The 16,068-nt window shown below is 53.5% G+C and overlaps 1 protein-coding gene across 6 annotated transcripts in view; it reads left to right on the plus strand.

The window, feature by feature from the left end:
• tln2b (talin 2b) overlaps window positions 1-16,068 on the plus strand; it is a 77,632-nt gene that overhangs the window by 48,622 nt on the left and 12,942 nt on the right. For all 6 annotated transcript variants that reach the window (XM_035522466.1, XM_035522455.1, XM_035522465.1 and 3 more), the window contains exons 17-43: window positions 462-670; window positions 745-843; window positions 1,093-1,260; window positions 1,620-1,914; window positions 3,541-3,707; window positions 4,617-4,745; window positions 5,893-6,006; window positions 6,158-6,271; window positions 6,440-6,574; window positions 6,666-6,794; window positions 6,894-6,996; window positions 7,709-7,917; window positions 8,391-8,510; window positions 8,798-8,995; window positions 9,958-10,097; window positions 10,695-10,788; window positions 11,154-11,243; window positions 11,347-11,469; window positions 11,638-11,781; window positions 11,889-12,050; window positions 12,170-12,310; window positions 12,990-13,171; window positions 14,202-14,334; window positions 14,493-14,594; window positions 14,771-14,941; window positions 15,207-15,353; window positions 15,904-16,005. In XM_035522466.1, coding sequence (XP_035378359.1) covers window positions 462-670; window positions 745-843; window positions 1,093-1,260; window positions 1,620-1,914; window positions 3,541-3,707; window positions 4,617-4,745; window positions 5,893-6,006; window positions 6,158-6,271; window positions 6,440-6,574; window positions 6,666-6,794; window positions 6,894-6,996; window positions 7,709-7,917; window positions 8,391-8,510; window positions 8,798-8,995; window positions 9,958-10,097; window positions 10,695-10,788; window positions 11,154-11,243; window positions 11,347-11,469; window positions 11,638-11,781; window positions 11,889-12,050; window positions 12,170-12,310; window positions 12,990-13,171; window positions 14,202-14,334; window positions 14,493-14,594; window positions 14,771-14,941; window positions 15,207-15,353; window positions 15,904-16,005 — 3,920 coding nt within the window. The remainder of the gene's footprint in view (window positions 1-461; window positions 671-744; window positions 844-1,092; window positions 1,261-1,619; window positions 1,915-3,540; window positions 3,708-4,616; window positions 4,746-5,892; window positions 6,007-6,157; window positions 6,272-6,439; window positions 6,575-6,665; window positions 6,795-6,893; window positions 6,997-7,708; window positions 7,918-8,390; window positions 8,511-8,797; window positions 8,996-9,957; window positions 10,098-10,694; window positions 10,789-11,153; window positions 11,244-11,346; window positions 11,470-11,637; window positions 11,782-11,888; window positions 12,051-12,169; window positions 12,311-12,989; window positions 13,172-14,201; window positions 14,335-14,492; window positions 14,595-14,770; window positions 14,942-15,206; window positions 15,354-15,903; window positions 16,006-16,068) is intronic.

Here is a 16,068-nt window from a genome sequence, read left to right on the forward strand (position 1 = left end):
GGCCCAGACAGAGTCGCTGACACCTGAAAAATCACAGAGCCGGCGGGGAGGGCCCCGGACCTCGGCGCAAGCCTCCCTCCGGCCCGCCGCTAATTAATGAGCTGCTCTCCGTTTAGCCTGATAAATCCTGGCGTGGCTTCGGGGGGGCGCGGCTGGCAGGCTCGCCGGGTGGAGGCGTGCCACGCCAGCCTGTGCCAGGCTTCAGAGGCAGTTAATCTCACACTGCCGCCTGTTCCACGGGCCCCAGATTTCCCTGTTGCCTACCAGCCTTGAAACTTTTACATTGTTTTCAACCCAATTCTTACATCTGTTCCCGTCTGCCAGAAAGCTTGTTAGAAATAATATTGTGTCTGTGTGCGTGCACATGCACGTGTGTGTGCCCAGTATACTGATTTGGAGGCACATGATCAGAAATTGATGGAGAACAGTCGTAAACAGGCTTTAATCTGCCCCTCCGCCAGGTGACCCCACAGACACGGACTACACGGCAGTAGGCTGCGCCATCACCACCATCTCCTCCAACCTGACGGAGATGTCGAAGGGCGTGAAGCTGCTGGCGGCGCTCACGGACGACGGCGTGGGCAGCGGCCAAAACCTGATGGGCGCGGCCAGGACTCTCACCGGGGCAGTGTGCGACCTGCTCCGGGCTGTGGAGCCCGCATCCGGAGAGGTACTCCCGCACCCTCAGCCTCTGCTGGCTCGCGGCGAGACGTCAGCGTGTTAACACCCACGCGTTCTCTCCAGCCCAGGCAGACAGTACTGACAGCTGCGGGCAGCATCGGACAGGCCAGCGGAGACCTGCTGCGCCAGATGGGGGAGGGGGAGACAGACGAGAGATTCCAGGTCTGCCCCTCCGTCTCTTTCTCTCGCTACCTCTCAGCCCTCGTCATCTTCTGTTTACCTCTTCCACTCGTCTGCCTCTTTACCCACAAGTACCGAGTTAGCCGTGCCAGTCATGCCACTAGTCTGTTCCCACCATCGGTCCCTATAGCGTTCCCCCCCCCTCCCGTCGGTCCGGAGGCGGCTATCGGCAGGGAGGGGTCGGAGGCCGCCGGGTGGGCTAACGTGGGCGCTGCTCCTCGGTTGTTGCAGGACATCATGATGAACCTGGCCAAGGCGGTGGCCAACGCGGCGGCCATGCTGGTGCTGAAGGCCAAGAACGTGGCGCAGGTCGCCGAGGAGGCCGTGCTGCAGAACCGCGTCATCACCGCCGCAACGCAGTGTGCCCTCTCCACATCGCAGCTGGTGGCGTGCACCAAGGTAGCCGTCCCCCCGGTCAGGCCCCGCGCTCCATGAGACCTGCACGCACCTGCTGTTATCAGTTACCCGCCGGCTTCCGGTGGAGACGCATGTACTTGTGTAAAAACGGAGAAAAATTGCTCTTGAATACATCATATTGTGTTATGAAGGCACATAATTCTTGTTGTAGTTAATAAGTAGTGGGCCGCGATGACCTCCTTTATCCCACAGGAGATGCTGTTAGTTTGCAGAGAAATTTCTAAAAATGCCTGCCTACTTTCCTCGAGTAAGCGGCCAGTGGATGCAGGCTGTGGTGGAACGCTAGCTCTCAGACACCAGTGGAATGACCGTGGTGTAACCCCCCCCCTCCCCCGCTCTAGGTGGTCAGCCCTACCATCGGCTCCCCAGTGTGCCAGGAGCAGCTGGTGGAGGCGGGCCGGCTGGTGGAGCGCTCGGTGGAGGGCTGCGTCAAGGCGTGTCACGCCGCCTCCGAGGAGGCGGAGCTCCTGCGGCAGGTGAGCGGGGCGGCCTGCACCGTCAGCCAGGCCCTGGGCGACCTGCTCCAGCACGTGCGCCACCACGCCAGCTGTGGTGAACCCATCGGCCGCTACGACCAGGCCACGGACACCATCATGACCGTGACGGAGAGCATCTTCTCGTCCATGGGGGACGCGGGTGAGGCCGCCACCTCCTGCCACGCACAGCCGGCCTGAAACCGGCGCGGGTCCTTATCGGAAATTCCTCGGAAAAGGCAGCATCCGGGAATGGCGCGAGGCCGGGAAAGGGAGGATGGTGGCGGGCAGCAGGAACGCGGGCGGCGGAAGCGGAGCGGAGAGAAGGCTTCCTGACCAGAAGGGATTTATTTAAGCATACGATAACGCACCACGGCTCAGTTAAACCTCTCGTATGGGCGGCGCAACCAAAGCATATCTCCGCTTGCGGTTTAAACATCGTCTTAGCGTTTCTACCGTCAGTGTTACTTCAGAAGGGAACGTAACGCTAACATGTTTCCCAGTAGAGCTCCTACTTGTCTTTCGCGTACACCGCATTCTCACACACCATCTGTCTTATGCCGATATAAATACCTAGTGGGGAATAACGAATTCTAATCTGGCCAAAGTTTCATCGGGTAGATTATCTCGGTTTACCAGGCAGCGTCCAGCGCCGGCCACCTGTTTATTGCCTCCTGCGTTGGAGACGGTCGTGATGTGCCGTTTTGTTTTTTTTTTCACCTCCGCGGGATGTGAGGGGTCGTTCCTATTAACCGATCCTAAGATGTGCTTTGTTGTGGAGAGGATCCTTGAGCTGTTTGTTGTGTTACGACCCCGAGGCGGAAGAATGTCAAACGTCCTGCCGTGGCCGCTGGAGACGTGTCATCTGAAACCACTACAGAGTGCCGAGTCTGGTCTCGATCAAGTGCACTCGCTTTGAAACGTTAAAAGAAAACACATGATAGGAGGGTAACTTGTAGGGGAGCGGCGGATCGGCCACGGGTCTTCTGGTCGGAGTTGCGTTAAAAGACATCAGACCATCTGAACCACTGAAAAATAGCATTGGATGTATTTTCACACAGCTTATTAAAAAAAAAAAGCCCACATGTAACTCTGTGGAGGTTACTCATGCTCCCTCTCTTGATAATAGTATCAAGGGCTTTATTTCTGGTTCCATGTAGGTGTGAAGGCTTCTGTAGACAGAGCGCTTACAGTCTGAAAGGCTCCTGAGTCGATGGTGTTCTTCAGGTCACCTGGGAGGTTTTATTTGAGCCTTAAGTGCCTGTAGCTGTGATTCCCAAAGTCCCGCACAGCAGAGCAAGGCTCCGTACGTCAGAGCCACAAGCTGCGTCTGCTCGTCGTCGAGGAGCGAAGCACAGAGGCGCTGTGTTTGTGTCGTGTGACGCCGCGTTCATGCTCCTTCATCCTGATGAGCAGGGGTGGTCAATATTGCAGTAATACAATACTAGATCAAATTTATTAATATTTTATATTGATATTTTAGGCTTTCTAACAACTAGGACCTGCTGCTGAGTGCAGTTGTTTCAAATCACCATAAGAGCAAACAAAAGATACAAAAGAGAACAATTTGATTTAGATATTGGTGTAATGGGGAAAACATTCAACCATGCTTTATTTTGCCTTTTTAATTTGACACTGGTTTTTTTTGTTGTTGTTGTTTTGTTTTTTATATGCAACTGGTCAGAATTTCAGAAATACTAATTCATTCAGAAATGCCCGTTGTGATGTGATATGTAATAAATAACATCACATATACCTGATGAGCGCGCGCGTGCGTGTGCGCTTACAGGAGAAATGGTACGGCAGGCGCGTGTCCTGGCCCAGGCCACGTCAGACCTGGTGAACGCCATGCGCTCAGATGCAGAGGCAGAAGTCGACATGGACAACTCTAAGAAGCTGCTGGCTGCAGCCAAACTGCTGGCTGACGCCACTGCCAGGATGGTGGAGGCAGCAAAGGTGAGGAGCTGGGGTATATACTCCACCCGGCCCGGGGAGGAGCTGGGGTACGTACTCCACCCGGCCCGGGGAGGAGCTGGGGTACGTACTCCACCCGGCCCGGGGAGGAGCTGGGGTACGTACTCCACCCGGCCCGGGGAGGAGCTGGGGTACGTACTCCACCCGGCCCGGGGAGGAGCTGGGGTACGTACTCCACCCGGCCCGGGGAGGAGCTGGGGTACGTACTCCACCCGGCCCGGGAGGAGCTGGGGTACGTACTCCACTCAGCCCCAGGTGGAGTGAATAATTTGACCATCATGTTTATTCATTGCGTAATGACCAAATTGTCAGATTTTGACTAATCAGAAATGCCATTTAAGCATTTGAAAGACACAATGGGTTGTGGCCTGGCTGGTGCCAGGAGATCAGAGCTACATGTAATGACTACCTTAAAAAGCTAGGATGTTATAATATTTGACTTGCTAGATTTTTTTTTGTTATGGCTCATTATACAGTCCCTGACATGTTGGCAGATATGGAATTGTAGCATGCTGTTTCCTTGGCAACAGTAAAAGCTGCTGATGTCTATGCATTGAATATATGTTGGAGAGAGAGAGAGAGAGAGAGAGAGAGAGAGAGAGAGAGAGAGTGTCACACACTGTGAGAGAAGAAACCTGTAGGTGTATGGCTGATTACAGTGATTTAAATGTGACAGCGTTCTTCTTTTCTGTTTACTGAAGGAATTTCTGTTTTGGTCAGAGACTAGACAGAGATTTGGAACAGTGCCTCCTAGACTATAGATTTGATCACAGGCTTCCTTACCGTGAGGGTTTCTTTGATTAAAACAACAATTACTATAACGGAAGAGCGTCTGAGCAGGAGCCGATGGATGGAGAGCGGTGTGTGTGACGGCTGTCTGCCTCGCTGCAGGGGGCGGCGGCACACCCAGACAATGAGGAGCAGCAGCAGAAGTTGCGCGAGGCGGCTGAGGGTCTGCGCGTGGCCACCAACGCCGCAGCGCAGAACGCCATCAAGAAGAAGCTTCTGAACAGACTGGAGGTGAGCGAGGACCTCTACTGTTGGCTTCACCCGCTTCTCTCTCTCTCTCTCTCTCTCTCTCTCTCTCTCTCTCTCTCTCTCTCTCTCTCTCTCTCTCTCTCTCTCTCTCTCTCTCTCTCTCTCATCTTATCTTATCTTATCTTATCTTATCTTATTGATCTTATTGGGGTGGAAGTAGTTAATGAAATGGAAGAATGCACGACATGGCCTGAGGAACATTAGGCCAAGGGTTCTGCCCCACCCCGGACCCAACCTCTGCCTCCCCCCACCCACACTTTTCTGCCCTGCCATGGTCTCCTCTGTCTCCCTCTCTCGGCCCCCAGCTCTGTCCGTCTTCTCTGATGGTCTTCACATTTCCACCACTGAAACGTTAAAAGATAACGAAGCTTTCTGAATTTGCTCCTGTTCCCCAAGAGGTCGCCCTAGGACCTGCGTCCTGCCGGGTGCTTCTCCCCCGTGCACTGCTCCCAAGCAGCGTGTCTTGAGTATGTTCGGCAGCGTGGGTTCTTTGGCCCAACGCTTCCAGAAGAAAGCGTCCTGTGTCCCTGATAGGACTCCTCTCCTCCAGACGGCTCCGCCGGCGTTCCGAGCTATCCATGCCCTCTCAGCCGCCACAAAGCCTCCGTTGTTGCAACTGAATTTTAACCCCTTCACCAACATGCCCCACCCCCCTTCATCCTGCCTCCTCCGGAACGCAGCATGGCCTCTCTGTGACACACACACACACCCCCCCCCCCCCCTTTGGTGAGACTTCAAATGCTCCTCGTGAGGCTTAGCACTCACACACACCAGCAGCCAGCGTTTGGCTGGCCGTCACGGCGGAGCAATCAGCGTGGGACGCAGAAGTTGGCCTAGAATAAAGGCCGAGCAGCTCAGGGGCTTCAGGGGATGGCGGAAGCTTCCAGAAGCTCTCCGTCGCATTCCGTCACTTCTCCCTTTCGTTTGAGACATTCGTAGTGCTGAGAACCTCGGGCTTTGAACCGTTCCGTGTCAGTGTAGTTGATATTCCTGTCCAGCTTCAGGTACAGTATGTTACCACGATCAGCAGCACGGTGTTTGCGCATTCTATAGCTATGTGCGCGCGCGTGTGTCGGCTTTACGCCGGGCTGCACGGCTCACGGGCGGTGCTTTGATCTCTCCCCCTCAGATCGCCGCCAAGCAGGCAGCGGCAGCGGCCACGCAGACTGTCGCCGCGGCTCAGAACGCAGCCATGTCCAACAAGAACCCGGCCTCACACCAGCAGCTCGTGCACAGCTGCAAGGTACCCGCCGCCACACCACACCCACCACAGGAGTCCGCATTTACACTGATTCAGACTCCTCGTTAGGCGAGAGACGAAACGGCGTTTGATATGAGGTCCGTGTGTGTGTGTGTGTGTGTGTGTGTGTGTGCGCGCGCGCGTGTTTCTGAAGGCCGTGGCGGACCACATCCCTCAGCTGGTGCACGGCATGAGAAGTAGTCAAGCCCAGCCCGAGGACCTGAGCGCCCAGCTAACCCTCATCATCGCCAGTCAGAGCTTCCTGCAGGTGCGTCTCGCCACACACACACGCTTTTCACTCTGGCGGTTTTTGAAACCTTCGGTCGTGTTAAAGGACCCCGCCAGCACTCATGTTTTGAAGATTTTCCTTTTCTCCGCCGCCGAGCCGCGCAACACGCTCACATGGGGTCGGTTTTGCGTTTGTGTCGTCTCAAAGCCTGGCAGCAAAATGGTGACCTCGGCAAAATCCACTGTTCCCACGGTAACGGACCAGGCGGCGGCTATGCAGCTGGGACAATGCGCCAAGAACCTGGCCACCTGTCTAGCCGAGCTGCGGACGGCGGCCCAGAAGGTTTGTTCCCTCCCTCGGTGCTGTACTGTTACGCTGCCCCAGTGCAGGAGACGGCAGGGGCCCTTCTGTGACCCGATTTGCTGCGTTTTAGGCTCACGAAGCCTGTGGCCCACTGGAGATCGATTCTGCCCTCAACGCTGTCCAGAGCCTCAAGAACGAGCTCCAGGATGCCAAGATGGCTGCTCTTGACGGACAGCTCAAACCGCTACCTGGAGACTCGGTCAGAGCACGCGGGGTGGGGGGGTTTTAACTGGCTGGACCCCTTGGCCGGCCCCTTTTCCATTGGCTGCGTCTTATACCAAGCCTTTTGCGTCTGCAGCTGGAGAAGTGTGCGCAGGAGCTAGGGAGCACCTCCAAGGCTGTGGGCTCATCCATGGCCCAACTTCTGACCTGCGCCGCCCAAGGCAACGAACACTACACGGGTAAGGCGACCAGACCCAGCCAAAGCCTCTCTTGACGGGCAGTGGAAGAGCGTACGATTGTATTTCAGTAGCAAAGGGCAGATGAATGATTGTTTGCCTTCAGAGTCCAGAGACCTGGCCAAAATGGCCACCACACTCCAAACCGAGCCAGGCCATCGGTGCAGGGCTGAGGTGCTCCAACACAATCACCTCTCCATCCCCATCACCCTCATTAATCTTGCTCTCAGCACATTTAGCACAGTGTCAGCAATCAGGGCCTGCTGGCCCGTGTGATGCAGTCAGTCGGGGCACTGCCTCCACATGTCCTGTGGGAGGAAGAGGCCCCTCTAGCGTGTACTGCTCACCTCGCTCGCTGGAGCCCGAGGGGCCGCCCGAGAAGGCCACCCTGGGCATGGTGGGGTGATAGGTGGCCAATCTCAGCACATTATAATAGTAGAAGGCAATAAAGAGCCGTGCGGGTGGACTGGTTATTCGGCTTTGTTATTTGGGCCGTTTATAGGGAGACATTATGGAGATTGAGGCAGTAGAGTGTGGGACTTAGAAGCATTGTTACAATGAATGGTGTCTCCTGCCTAACCTGGGGGAAGTGATACAACATCAGGGAGCATTAAGTGTAATGATGGAATTTATGACAATTGAGAGAATCTTTCAGGCATATAAGTGTGTGTCTCTGTCTCCGTGTGTGTGTGTGTGTGTGCATGCGTGTATCCAGGCGTAGCTGCGAGGGAGACCGCCCAGGCCCTGCGGACTCTAGCCCAGGCGGCGCGGGGCGTGGCCGCCTGCACGGCAGAGAGGTCGTCGGCAGCGGCCATGCTGGACTCGGCGAGTCACGTGATGGAGGGCTCGACCCTGCTCATCCACGAGGCCCACCAGGCTCTCAGTTGCCCCGGCGACGCAGAGAGCCAGCAGAGGCTGGCCCAGGTCAGAGCCCCCGGCCGAGCCTCCCTGACCATCCCTGGATCTGCAGCTGAGATTTGCAGGGCTGCGTCCATGTCCCCGGTCTTTCTCCCTGTCCTGATTGCAAGCCCGCTCACTCTCACTTTCTCTGAAGAATATGAAAAGTAGTACATCACCCTCCTGCACGACAATTATGTCTTGTTAACAGAGCTAGCGCTCCGCTGTGTGCCGTGTGCTCTGCGGCCTGCTTTCTGGAAGGTTGCAGCGTTTCTCCTGATTTGCAGCTGCTCCTCAGGGAAATAAACATATTGCTTGGCATATGTGGATGACAGAGGCATAAATTAGGGAGGACATGGATTTCTCTGCACTGCTATGGGCCTGATTAGCATTTTGGATTCAAGCTGCTTTTCCCTGGGACATTGTATAGTTGTAAGGATGCCTGATGTAATGTCAAAGCACTGATTGTGTGTGTGTGTGTGTGTGTGTGTGTGTTTCAGGTGGCAAAAGCTGTATCCCACTCTCTGAATAACTGTGTGAACTGCTTACCAGGACAGAAGGATGTGGACATGGCACTGAGGAGCATAGGAGAAACCAGCAAGAAGCTACTGGTGGAAAATGTGTGTGTGTGTGTGTGTTCAGTTTGTAGGAGCTGAAGCTCGTTAGCTTACCAGTGATGATTCATTAACTCACTTTAAATCTACTTTACACAAACATACTGATTTCCACAAACTTAGTCGATCAGCCAAGACTCATTTGAAACCCAGCGTTTCTTTAGCTATTTAAGGCCAACGTGGCTAACAGGTAGAGGAAGTCTGACTTAGCCAAGCGTTTTCTGGAAACGTGTGCTTATGCGTGCCCCAGCCTGAAAGGCACTACACATACTAACCGGCATCTCCTTGTCCAGTTGCCTCCATGCTCCAAGTCCTTCCAGGAGGCACAGACGGAGCTGAACCACACGGCTGCCGAGCTGAACCACTCAGCCGGCGAGGTGGTGCACTCCTCCCGCCGAACCAGCAGCCAGCTGGCCGCCGCCTCCGGCAAGTTCAGCCAGGACTTCGACGAGTTCCTGGACGCTGGCATCGAGATGGCCGGGCACACGCAGGTACGGGCTCGTCCGGGTACCCGCGTGCACCAGAAAAGAGCTGACCTGCACCCGGGAAAGTTTATTACGGATGATCAAACTTCGCTTGCCGATATGACCTTTGACATATGGATACAAACCGTTTTTGGCTCTATGTAATGAGAAGAGTGTCCTTGGTGATTCCTAATGTAGCAACATCCAATCATGCATAACAGTAGGAGAGTAACGGAACTGAGCAGTTTTTTCGGCCCATTTCAGTATCCTGTTCCTTCCTCCTCCTCCTCATCATCACTGCCTTATTGGGCAGGTCTTACAAGACGATGTATAAATAAAAAGTTGCTAAAGTTAAACACCTGGCCCAGAAACTCCGACCACGTCCCGCAGAGAGGATCAGAAGGACTTTCAGAGTCCATACAGACAAAAGGTTGACATCCAGGGCACTGGGCAAGACCAAGTATCCTCTGGCAGCTTTGAGACATTTTTGGCTGATTTTGTTCATTAGACCTTCCCATTTAATTCGTTTATGAGCGTAATCACCCCGTCGCAACAAGATGGCTGACGAGCTGGTGATCTCGTCCCGCTTGCTTTGCTCGTTAATTTGCGGAGATTGGCTGGGGAAGGGGTCCGCGGAGCATGACGCACCTAATACGACTGAGAGAGACACTCGGGGCACTAGGACCCCGAGGCCATGAGCAAGCTCCAGCCAGCGCTGCGGCCCCTTTAGCTTCAAGCGCTAGAGATGCGCTGGCGTCTTGCTGCTTATAACTCTGGTAAAGCCAAAAAGAGAATCCAGTCAAGTAGAGGTTTCAAAGCCATTTGGCACTCCTCAAAACCAGCGTATCTACAAAACTGCATCAGACTTCTCTTTCTACAATGGGTAACTGGTGGTGTTACGGTTCTACACGCCAAACGTTATTGTTTCAGTTTAAAAAAAAAAAATGCATGACTCTTGGTTTCATTTTCTTGGAATTGTCTCTTCATAGTCCAAAGACGACCAGATCCAGGTGATTGGAAACCTCAAGAACATCTCCATGGCGTCCAGCAAGCTGTTGCTGGCAGCCAAGTCGCTGTCTGTGGACCCCGGGGCTGCCAACGCCAAGAATCTCCTCGCAGCAGCGGCGAGGTAATGGCCCACGGGCCAGTGAAATCCAGGAACAGGTGGCGATAAAGGCTCCTGAAAACAGGAACCCCCCCCCCAAACAATCCAGCAGCGAGATGAGAAGAGGGAGCGGGTGCTGTGCGTGCGAGACGCGTTTGGTGGAGTGTGTGCGGATGAAAGCTTCAGGTGGAGGAGGGGGGGATGGAGGAGCTCCGCTGGGCTTTGGGCCTGATTGATTTCTCTCTGCTTAATGAGGGAGATGGAAGCTGTGGGACATGCATGAGCGCACACACACACACACACACACGTACACACACACACACACGCACACGCTGTGCTTAACTGAGGAGAAAACATCAGTATTGCAACAGCTTTCTGTGCGTGCGCGTGTGTGTGCATGCCAGTATGCGTGCATGTAAGGTACAAGATTAATTTCTGATGTATGTGTGTTGGGTACTTCAGCGGTAGCGGTGCTCTGTGTGCTTAGGGAAATGGGAATTTAAGTGTGAATCTTACAAGGATTACAGTTTGAACAGCTCTTTAACTGCTGAATCTGGAGTCACTGTAGCCTTTTCTTGTGTGTGTGTGTGGATTTGTGTGGCTGTGTGTCCTGTGTTTCAGGGCAGTGACGGAGAGCATTAACCAGCTCATCACACTGTGTACCCAGCAGGCCCCAGGCCAGAAAGAGTGTGGCAACGCCCTCCGTGAGCTAGAGGTTAGCAAAACCAACTGCATGCATTCTCTCTCTCTCTCTCTCTCTCTGTCTCACACACACACACACTCATATATGCACACGTGCACACACGTGCTGCTTTTGTAAAAGATTCTTCTAATGATTTGTTTTCTACATATTTGCATATACTGAGTTTTGCAGTGTTATTCCTTTTGATGAAGCAGGTCTTAGTGAATCACAGAGCTCACCACTCAAGTTCAATTACATGTATTGTACACACATATTTATATCCCAAATCAAAACCTGGAATTGCTTCACCAAGAACAGAGCAGAGTGTTTTCTGTTTACCATTCCTGAGATCTCAGAATCTCTTCTCTCTCCCCCCACCCCCCTCTCGATCTCTCCAGGCGGTCAGAGGAATGCTAGACAACCCCAGTGAACCAGTCAATGATCTTTCATACTTTGACTGCATAGAGAGTGTGATGGAAAACTCCAAAGTAAAAACAGAATCTCAAACCCTAAATATAAAAGTTCATCTAACGATGAAAGCGGTGTAAAAAAAAAAAAGTAAAACTGTGTGTGTGTGCGCGCGCGCATCAGGTGCTCGGAGAGTCGATGGCCGGTATCTCGCAACACTGTAAGACCGGCGACGTGCCTGCGTTCGGGGACTGTGTGGCCACGGCATCCAAAGCCCTGTGTGGGCTGACGGAGGCAGCAGGCCAGGTGAGTGCCTCGCCCACCGTGGGCCGGCCCTGCCCGGCACCCCGGCATAGCAAAACTCCCGCGCGCCTCTCATGGTGCAGAGACTCCAGTATATCCATCAGTTCTGAGCAAGCCTTCTCACAAATGTAGTTATTTGTCAATACGGTTTGTTTTTGTCTCTGATCTTAGGCATCATATCTTGTGGGAGTGTCGGACCCCAACAGTCAGTCCGGGCATCAGGGCCTAGTGGACCCAATCCAGTTCGCCAAAGCCAACCAGGCCATTCAGATGGCATGCCAGAGCCTGGTGGATCCGGGCAGTAGCCCTTCTCAGGTAAGCACCAAGCCATTTATGTGTCATTTACACGCAAACTTTAATGACGCAAACACAGTGTTGTGTATTTATTATTTTGGTTTGTGAATGGGATCGGCTTTGCACAGGTGTTGTCTGCAGCCACGATTGTAGCCAAGCACACCTCGGCGCTGTGTAACGCCTGCCGCCTGGCGTCATCCAGGACCGCCAACCCTGTCGCCAGGAGACACTTCGTGCAGTCGGCCAAAGAAGTGGCCAACACCACAGCTAACCTGGTGAAAACGATCAAGGTCTATAATCGTATCGTCTCTCCGAATGTTTCTCGCGTTTGCTTCCTCCGCTCTGGCCCCGGTGGTAGCCACGCAGGGCTGTCCGAGCACGGCCATGTTACAGGGACTGCTTGTTGCAGGCCTTGGACGGGGACTTCTCGGACGAGAACCGCGAGAGATGCCGCGTGGCGACGATGCCTCTTATAGAGGCTGTTGAGAATCTGTCCACGTTTGCCTCCAACCCGGAGTTCGCCAGCATCCCTGCTCAGATAAGCAACGAGGTGAGTACCCCATCGGCAACACCTCGTGTGTGTGTGTGTGTGTGTGTGTGTGAGAGAACCAACACTCCTAAGAGCACTCATTATAGGGCATTTTTCCATTAAAATTTCCGCAGGGTCCGAGGAGTTTTTAGATCCGCAGCGCTCCACTAGTCTAGCGTCTGTTGCGTCTCCTCGCTACTCCCACAGCCTCTGTGAATAACTAGGTGACTCTGTTGCCTTTGATCCGTTGCCTTCAATGCTGGGCCAAAACAAAGTGCTCGCTCCCGGTTTCAAAGGAGCAAGTCACCAGTGGTTTGCTGAAACACTTTTTTTTGGTTTTAGCCAAGGAATTACTTAAGGTGAAATCAGGGTCGCCTCGTTTTTACAGTGTTCCTAAAACACACTTCCTGTGCCTTTAAAAAGTTATCACCTCTGTGTGTTTGAGGACTGGATACAACTATGGGCCTGTTCAGACAGCCACTGTAGAGCCTGTTAATGGAATTCACAGTGCTGGGTGGGGGGAAATGTAGTAACTTTCAGTAACTTTTTGTTTGGTTTACAGTTTCTGGAATTTTCTTTAGCTAGTCTTTGAACATTGGTGAAATTACACACGTAAAACTAAATTAACTATATATGTCACTAGTGTCACTCAGAGTGGTCAAGGAACAGTTTTATTGTTTTTTTTCATTCCCCACCTCAGGGCTCAGCAGCTCAGGAGCCAATCCTGCGCTCTGCCCGTTCCATGCTGGACAGTTCTGCCCAGCTACTGGAGACCGCGCGTTCTCTCATAATCAACCCCAAAGACCCTCCCACTTGGTCCATCCTGGCAGGCCACTCCCGCACTGTATCTGACTCCATCAAGAGCCTCATCACTGCCATCAGGTTTGTGCAGCCCCCACTATTTCATGCCAATAGAAAGGACATGGAAATCACCACTGAAGCTTTTTTTTTTTTGGTCTGGTTTTGTGTTTGCGCGCGTGACATCCGTCTCGGGCACCTGCCGTCCGTGAACATAAGGGACGCCCGTTCCCTGCCTGAGCGGAAGGAGGTCGGAGAAGGGAGGGGGGAAAAAATGTCCATGTAAGCATCCCGGGCATGTCTGCAGTGTGCCGCAACAGTAACACCGCTGCTGCTGACAACCTGCGCGTTCCGTTTCAGCTCAGCACCCTCATGTCTCTGTCTCACCGTTAGGTGTTCTGGCAGCGCGTTTGTAAAGGGGCCGGGGGCTCTGGTCTGTGGAAAGCGCATAATGCCAATTAAACACTTGTTGACTTGGTGTTATTTTAAAGAAATCTTTTAAATAAACGCCTTCAGGAATTGCCTTCAGGCATAGCTTCCTCAATTCTGTTTAAATCCTCCCAGAAGGGAGGGTTTAGTCTAAAGCTTAGTCACATATAGCCCTCGTGTTTTGAGGCATGTTGTGAATGTCTGTACTTTGTACTCCACTCAACAAAAGGCGACTCCAATGTCCGCTCTCTGCCTCGGTAATGGCAGCGGAAGAGCTGCCTTCGGTGAGATCTGCCTCCGGAGCCTCTGGAAATTGATATGGGGTAATGGTTGAGCTGATCTGCGATCAGTTAGTAGCTAGAAGGATGTAGGTCTGGGCAGTCAGGCAGGCTGATCTGAGATCAGTCGCTATGTGTGGGTAAAGGGATGTTCCAGCCCAGACAGTAGGAACAGTAGCAGGGGATGGGATCTCTGCCACAAACCCCCCCGCCTCCCAAACCAACTGTCCTCACGCTCCATCCTCTCACAACTGGAGCTCAGCCTGTGTGTGCGTGTGTGTTGGGCGAGTGGGTGCCCAGAAACCAACTCTTTCTTTTTAGAGCTGTGCTGTATCCGATGTCCAGACTAAAGAACTGGACACAAAGGCTGTACCCTCCAGCAACTCCCCTCCTTCTCGTTACTATAGGGACAAGGCTCCAGGCCAGCGAGAGTGCGACCACAGCATTGACAGCATCAACAAGGGCATCAGAGACATAGAGCAAGCGTCCCTGGCCGCTGTAGGCCAGAGCCTACCCTGCAGAGATGACATCTCACTCGAGGTACTAACGTCGCTCGTTCTGCCTGCTGGTTTTGTACGTGTAGGCAGCCATCATAGTATAGCTTTATTTCACCGTCTTTTATTTGGTACTGGGAGGGGCCGGTGTTTTGGGGCGGGGCCACGGTTGGACTGAATGTGCCTGTATTGGTTGCTGCGCAGGCCGTCCAGGAGCAGGTGACCTCTGCCGTGCAGGAGATCGGCCACCTCATTGAGCCCATCACCACCGCAGCCCGGGGGGAGGCCGCCCAGCTCGGACACAAGGTGGAACACCCCCCCCCCACACACACACACACACAGGCCCGTTTACATGAATTACAGCAAAAGTACTTTTGCGTCTTGCTTATAGACAATGATGGCTTTCTGTAATGCAGTTAAGTGTATTCCATATTGGAACAAAGCTTCTCAGGGCCCATTGCGTAGTCTCTGTGGTCTCCTAGGTGAGCCAGCTGGCAAGCTACTTTGAGCCGCTCATCGTGGCGTCCGTGGGGCTAGCATCCAAACACATGGACCACCAGCAGCAAATGAACATCCTAGACCAGACCAAGACCCTGGCCGAGTCTTCCCTCCAGATGCTCTACGCTGCCAAAGAGGGAGGGGGAAACCCTAAGGTACAGGAGCGCACACACGTAAAAACATACACACACGGGGTGCCTGAGGGATGAGGGCGTTAAAAAAAAAAAAGAAGTAAACAAAACTGTTGATGATGAGGATGTCCAAACACCTGGTTTCCAGGTTCAGTCATTTGAATGTAAGATACTTTAATATTAAATGTGTACCTGTACAGATCATTAGCTTGTGATGAAGTCAGCATGTGCACTAACTCGCACTATCTCTCTCATTCTCACACACACAACACGCCCTGTCGTCATACAGGCGGCCCATACCCATGATGCAATAGCAGAGGCGGCACAGCTGATGCGCGAGGCGGTGGATGACATCATGGTGACGCTGAACGAGGCAGCCAGCGAGGGGGGCATGGTGGGAGGGATGGTGGAGTCCATCGCAGAGGCCATGGGTCGGGTGAGCATGGGAAGGTCCGCCGCCGCACACTCGAGGATTCCAAAAGCCAAACCTGTCAGACAATTACACACTGCTGGAAAGACGTGGTCGTGCGTCAGCCGACGTTATAAGCCCATCTCCTGGATATCCGTCCGTCACGGCGCTGCCGCCCGCGGCGGGGTTCTGGGGCCCGGGAGGAGGGCCTTTCAGCTGTTAGTAGAACACGGCAGGAGGCTTTTGGGTTCCTTGCCCAAGTGTCTCCAGCTGTCATTCACACCCGCGGGGCCCGCCACGGAGCCGGCTGCGGAACTCATTATTAGCCCCCATTTGATCCTGTATCGCCGCTTGTCTGGCTCTCGCATGTCCGCGCGCCGTCATTATCCTGTCACCAAGACGCACGAAGGAGGACAATGGCGACAACTGAAACATCTCCGCTGATTAATTTTCGCACATTTTTTTCACAGTAATTTGCAGCACGACTATATTCGGGGTTTCTGTAAGATGTATTCGGTGAGTGAACAGAATGCTAAAACTAGCCTTGGTTTTTCGGGGTGGGGTTTTATTGGCTTAGATGGACGAGGGAACCCCCCCAGAGCCCGAAGGCACGTTCGTGGATTACCAGACCACCATGGTGAAATTCTCCAAGGCTATTGCCATCACTGCACAGGAAATGGTGAGTAGCCTGTTGTCGCGTTAGCCTCCCAGCGGTCGCAGCTCTGGCCCCATAATGCACAGG

The sequence above is a fragment of the Electrophorus electricus genome, chromosome 2, assembly GCF_013358815.1.
Source record: "Electrophorus electricus isolate fEleEle1 chromosome 2, fEleEle1.pri, whole genome shotgun sequence".
Classification (NCBI taxonomy): Eukaryota; Metazoa; Chordata; class Actinopteri; order Gymnotiformes; family Gymnotidae; genus Electrophorus; species Electrophorus electricus.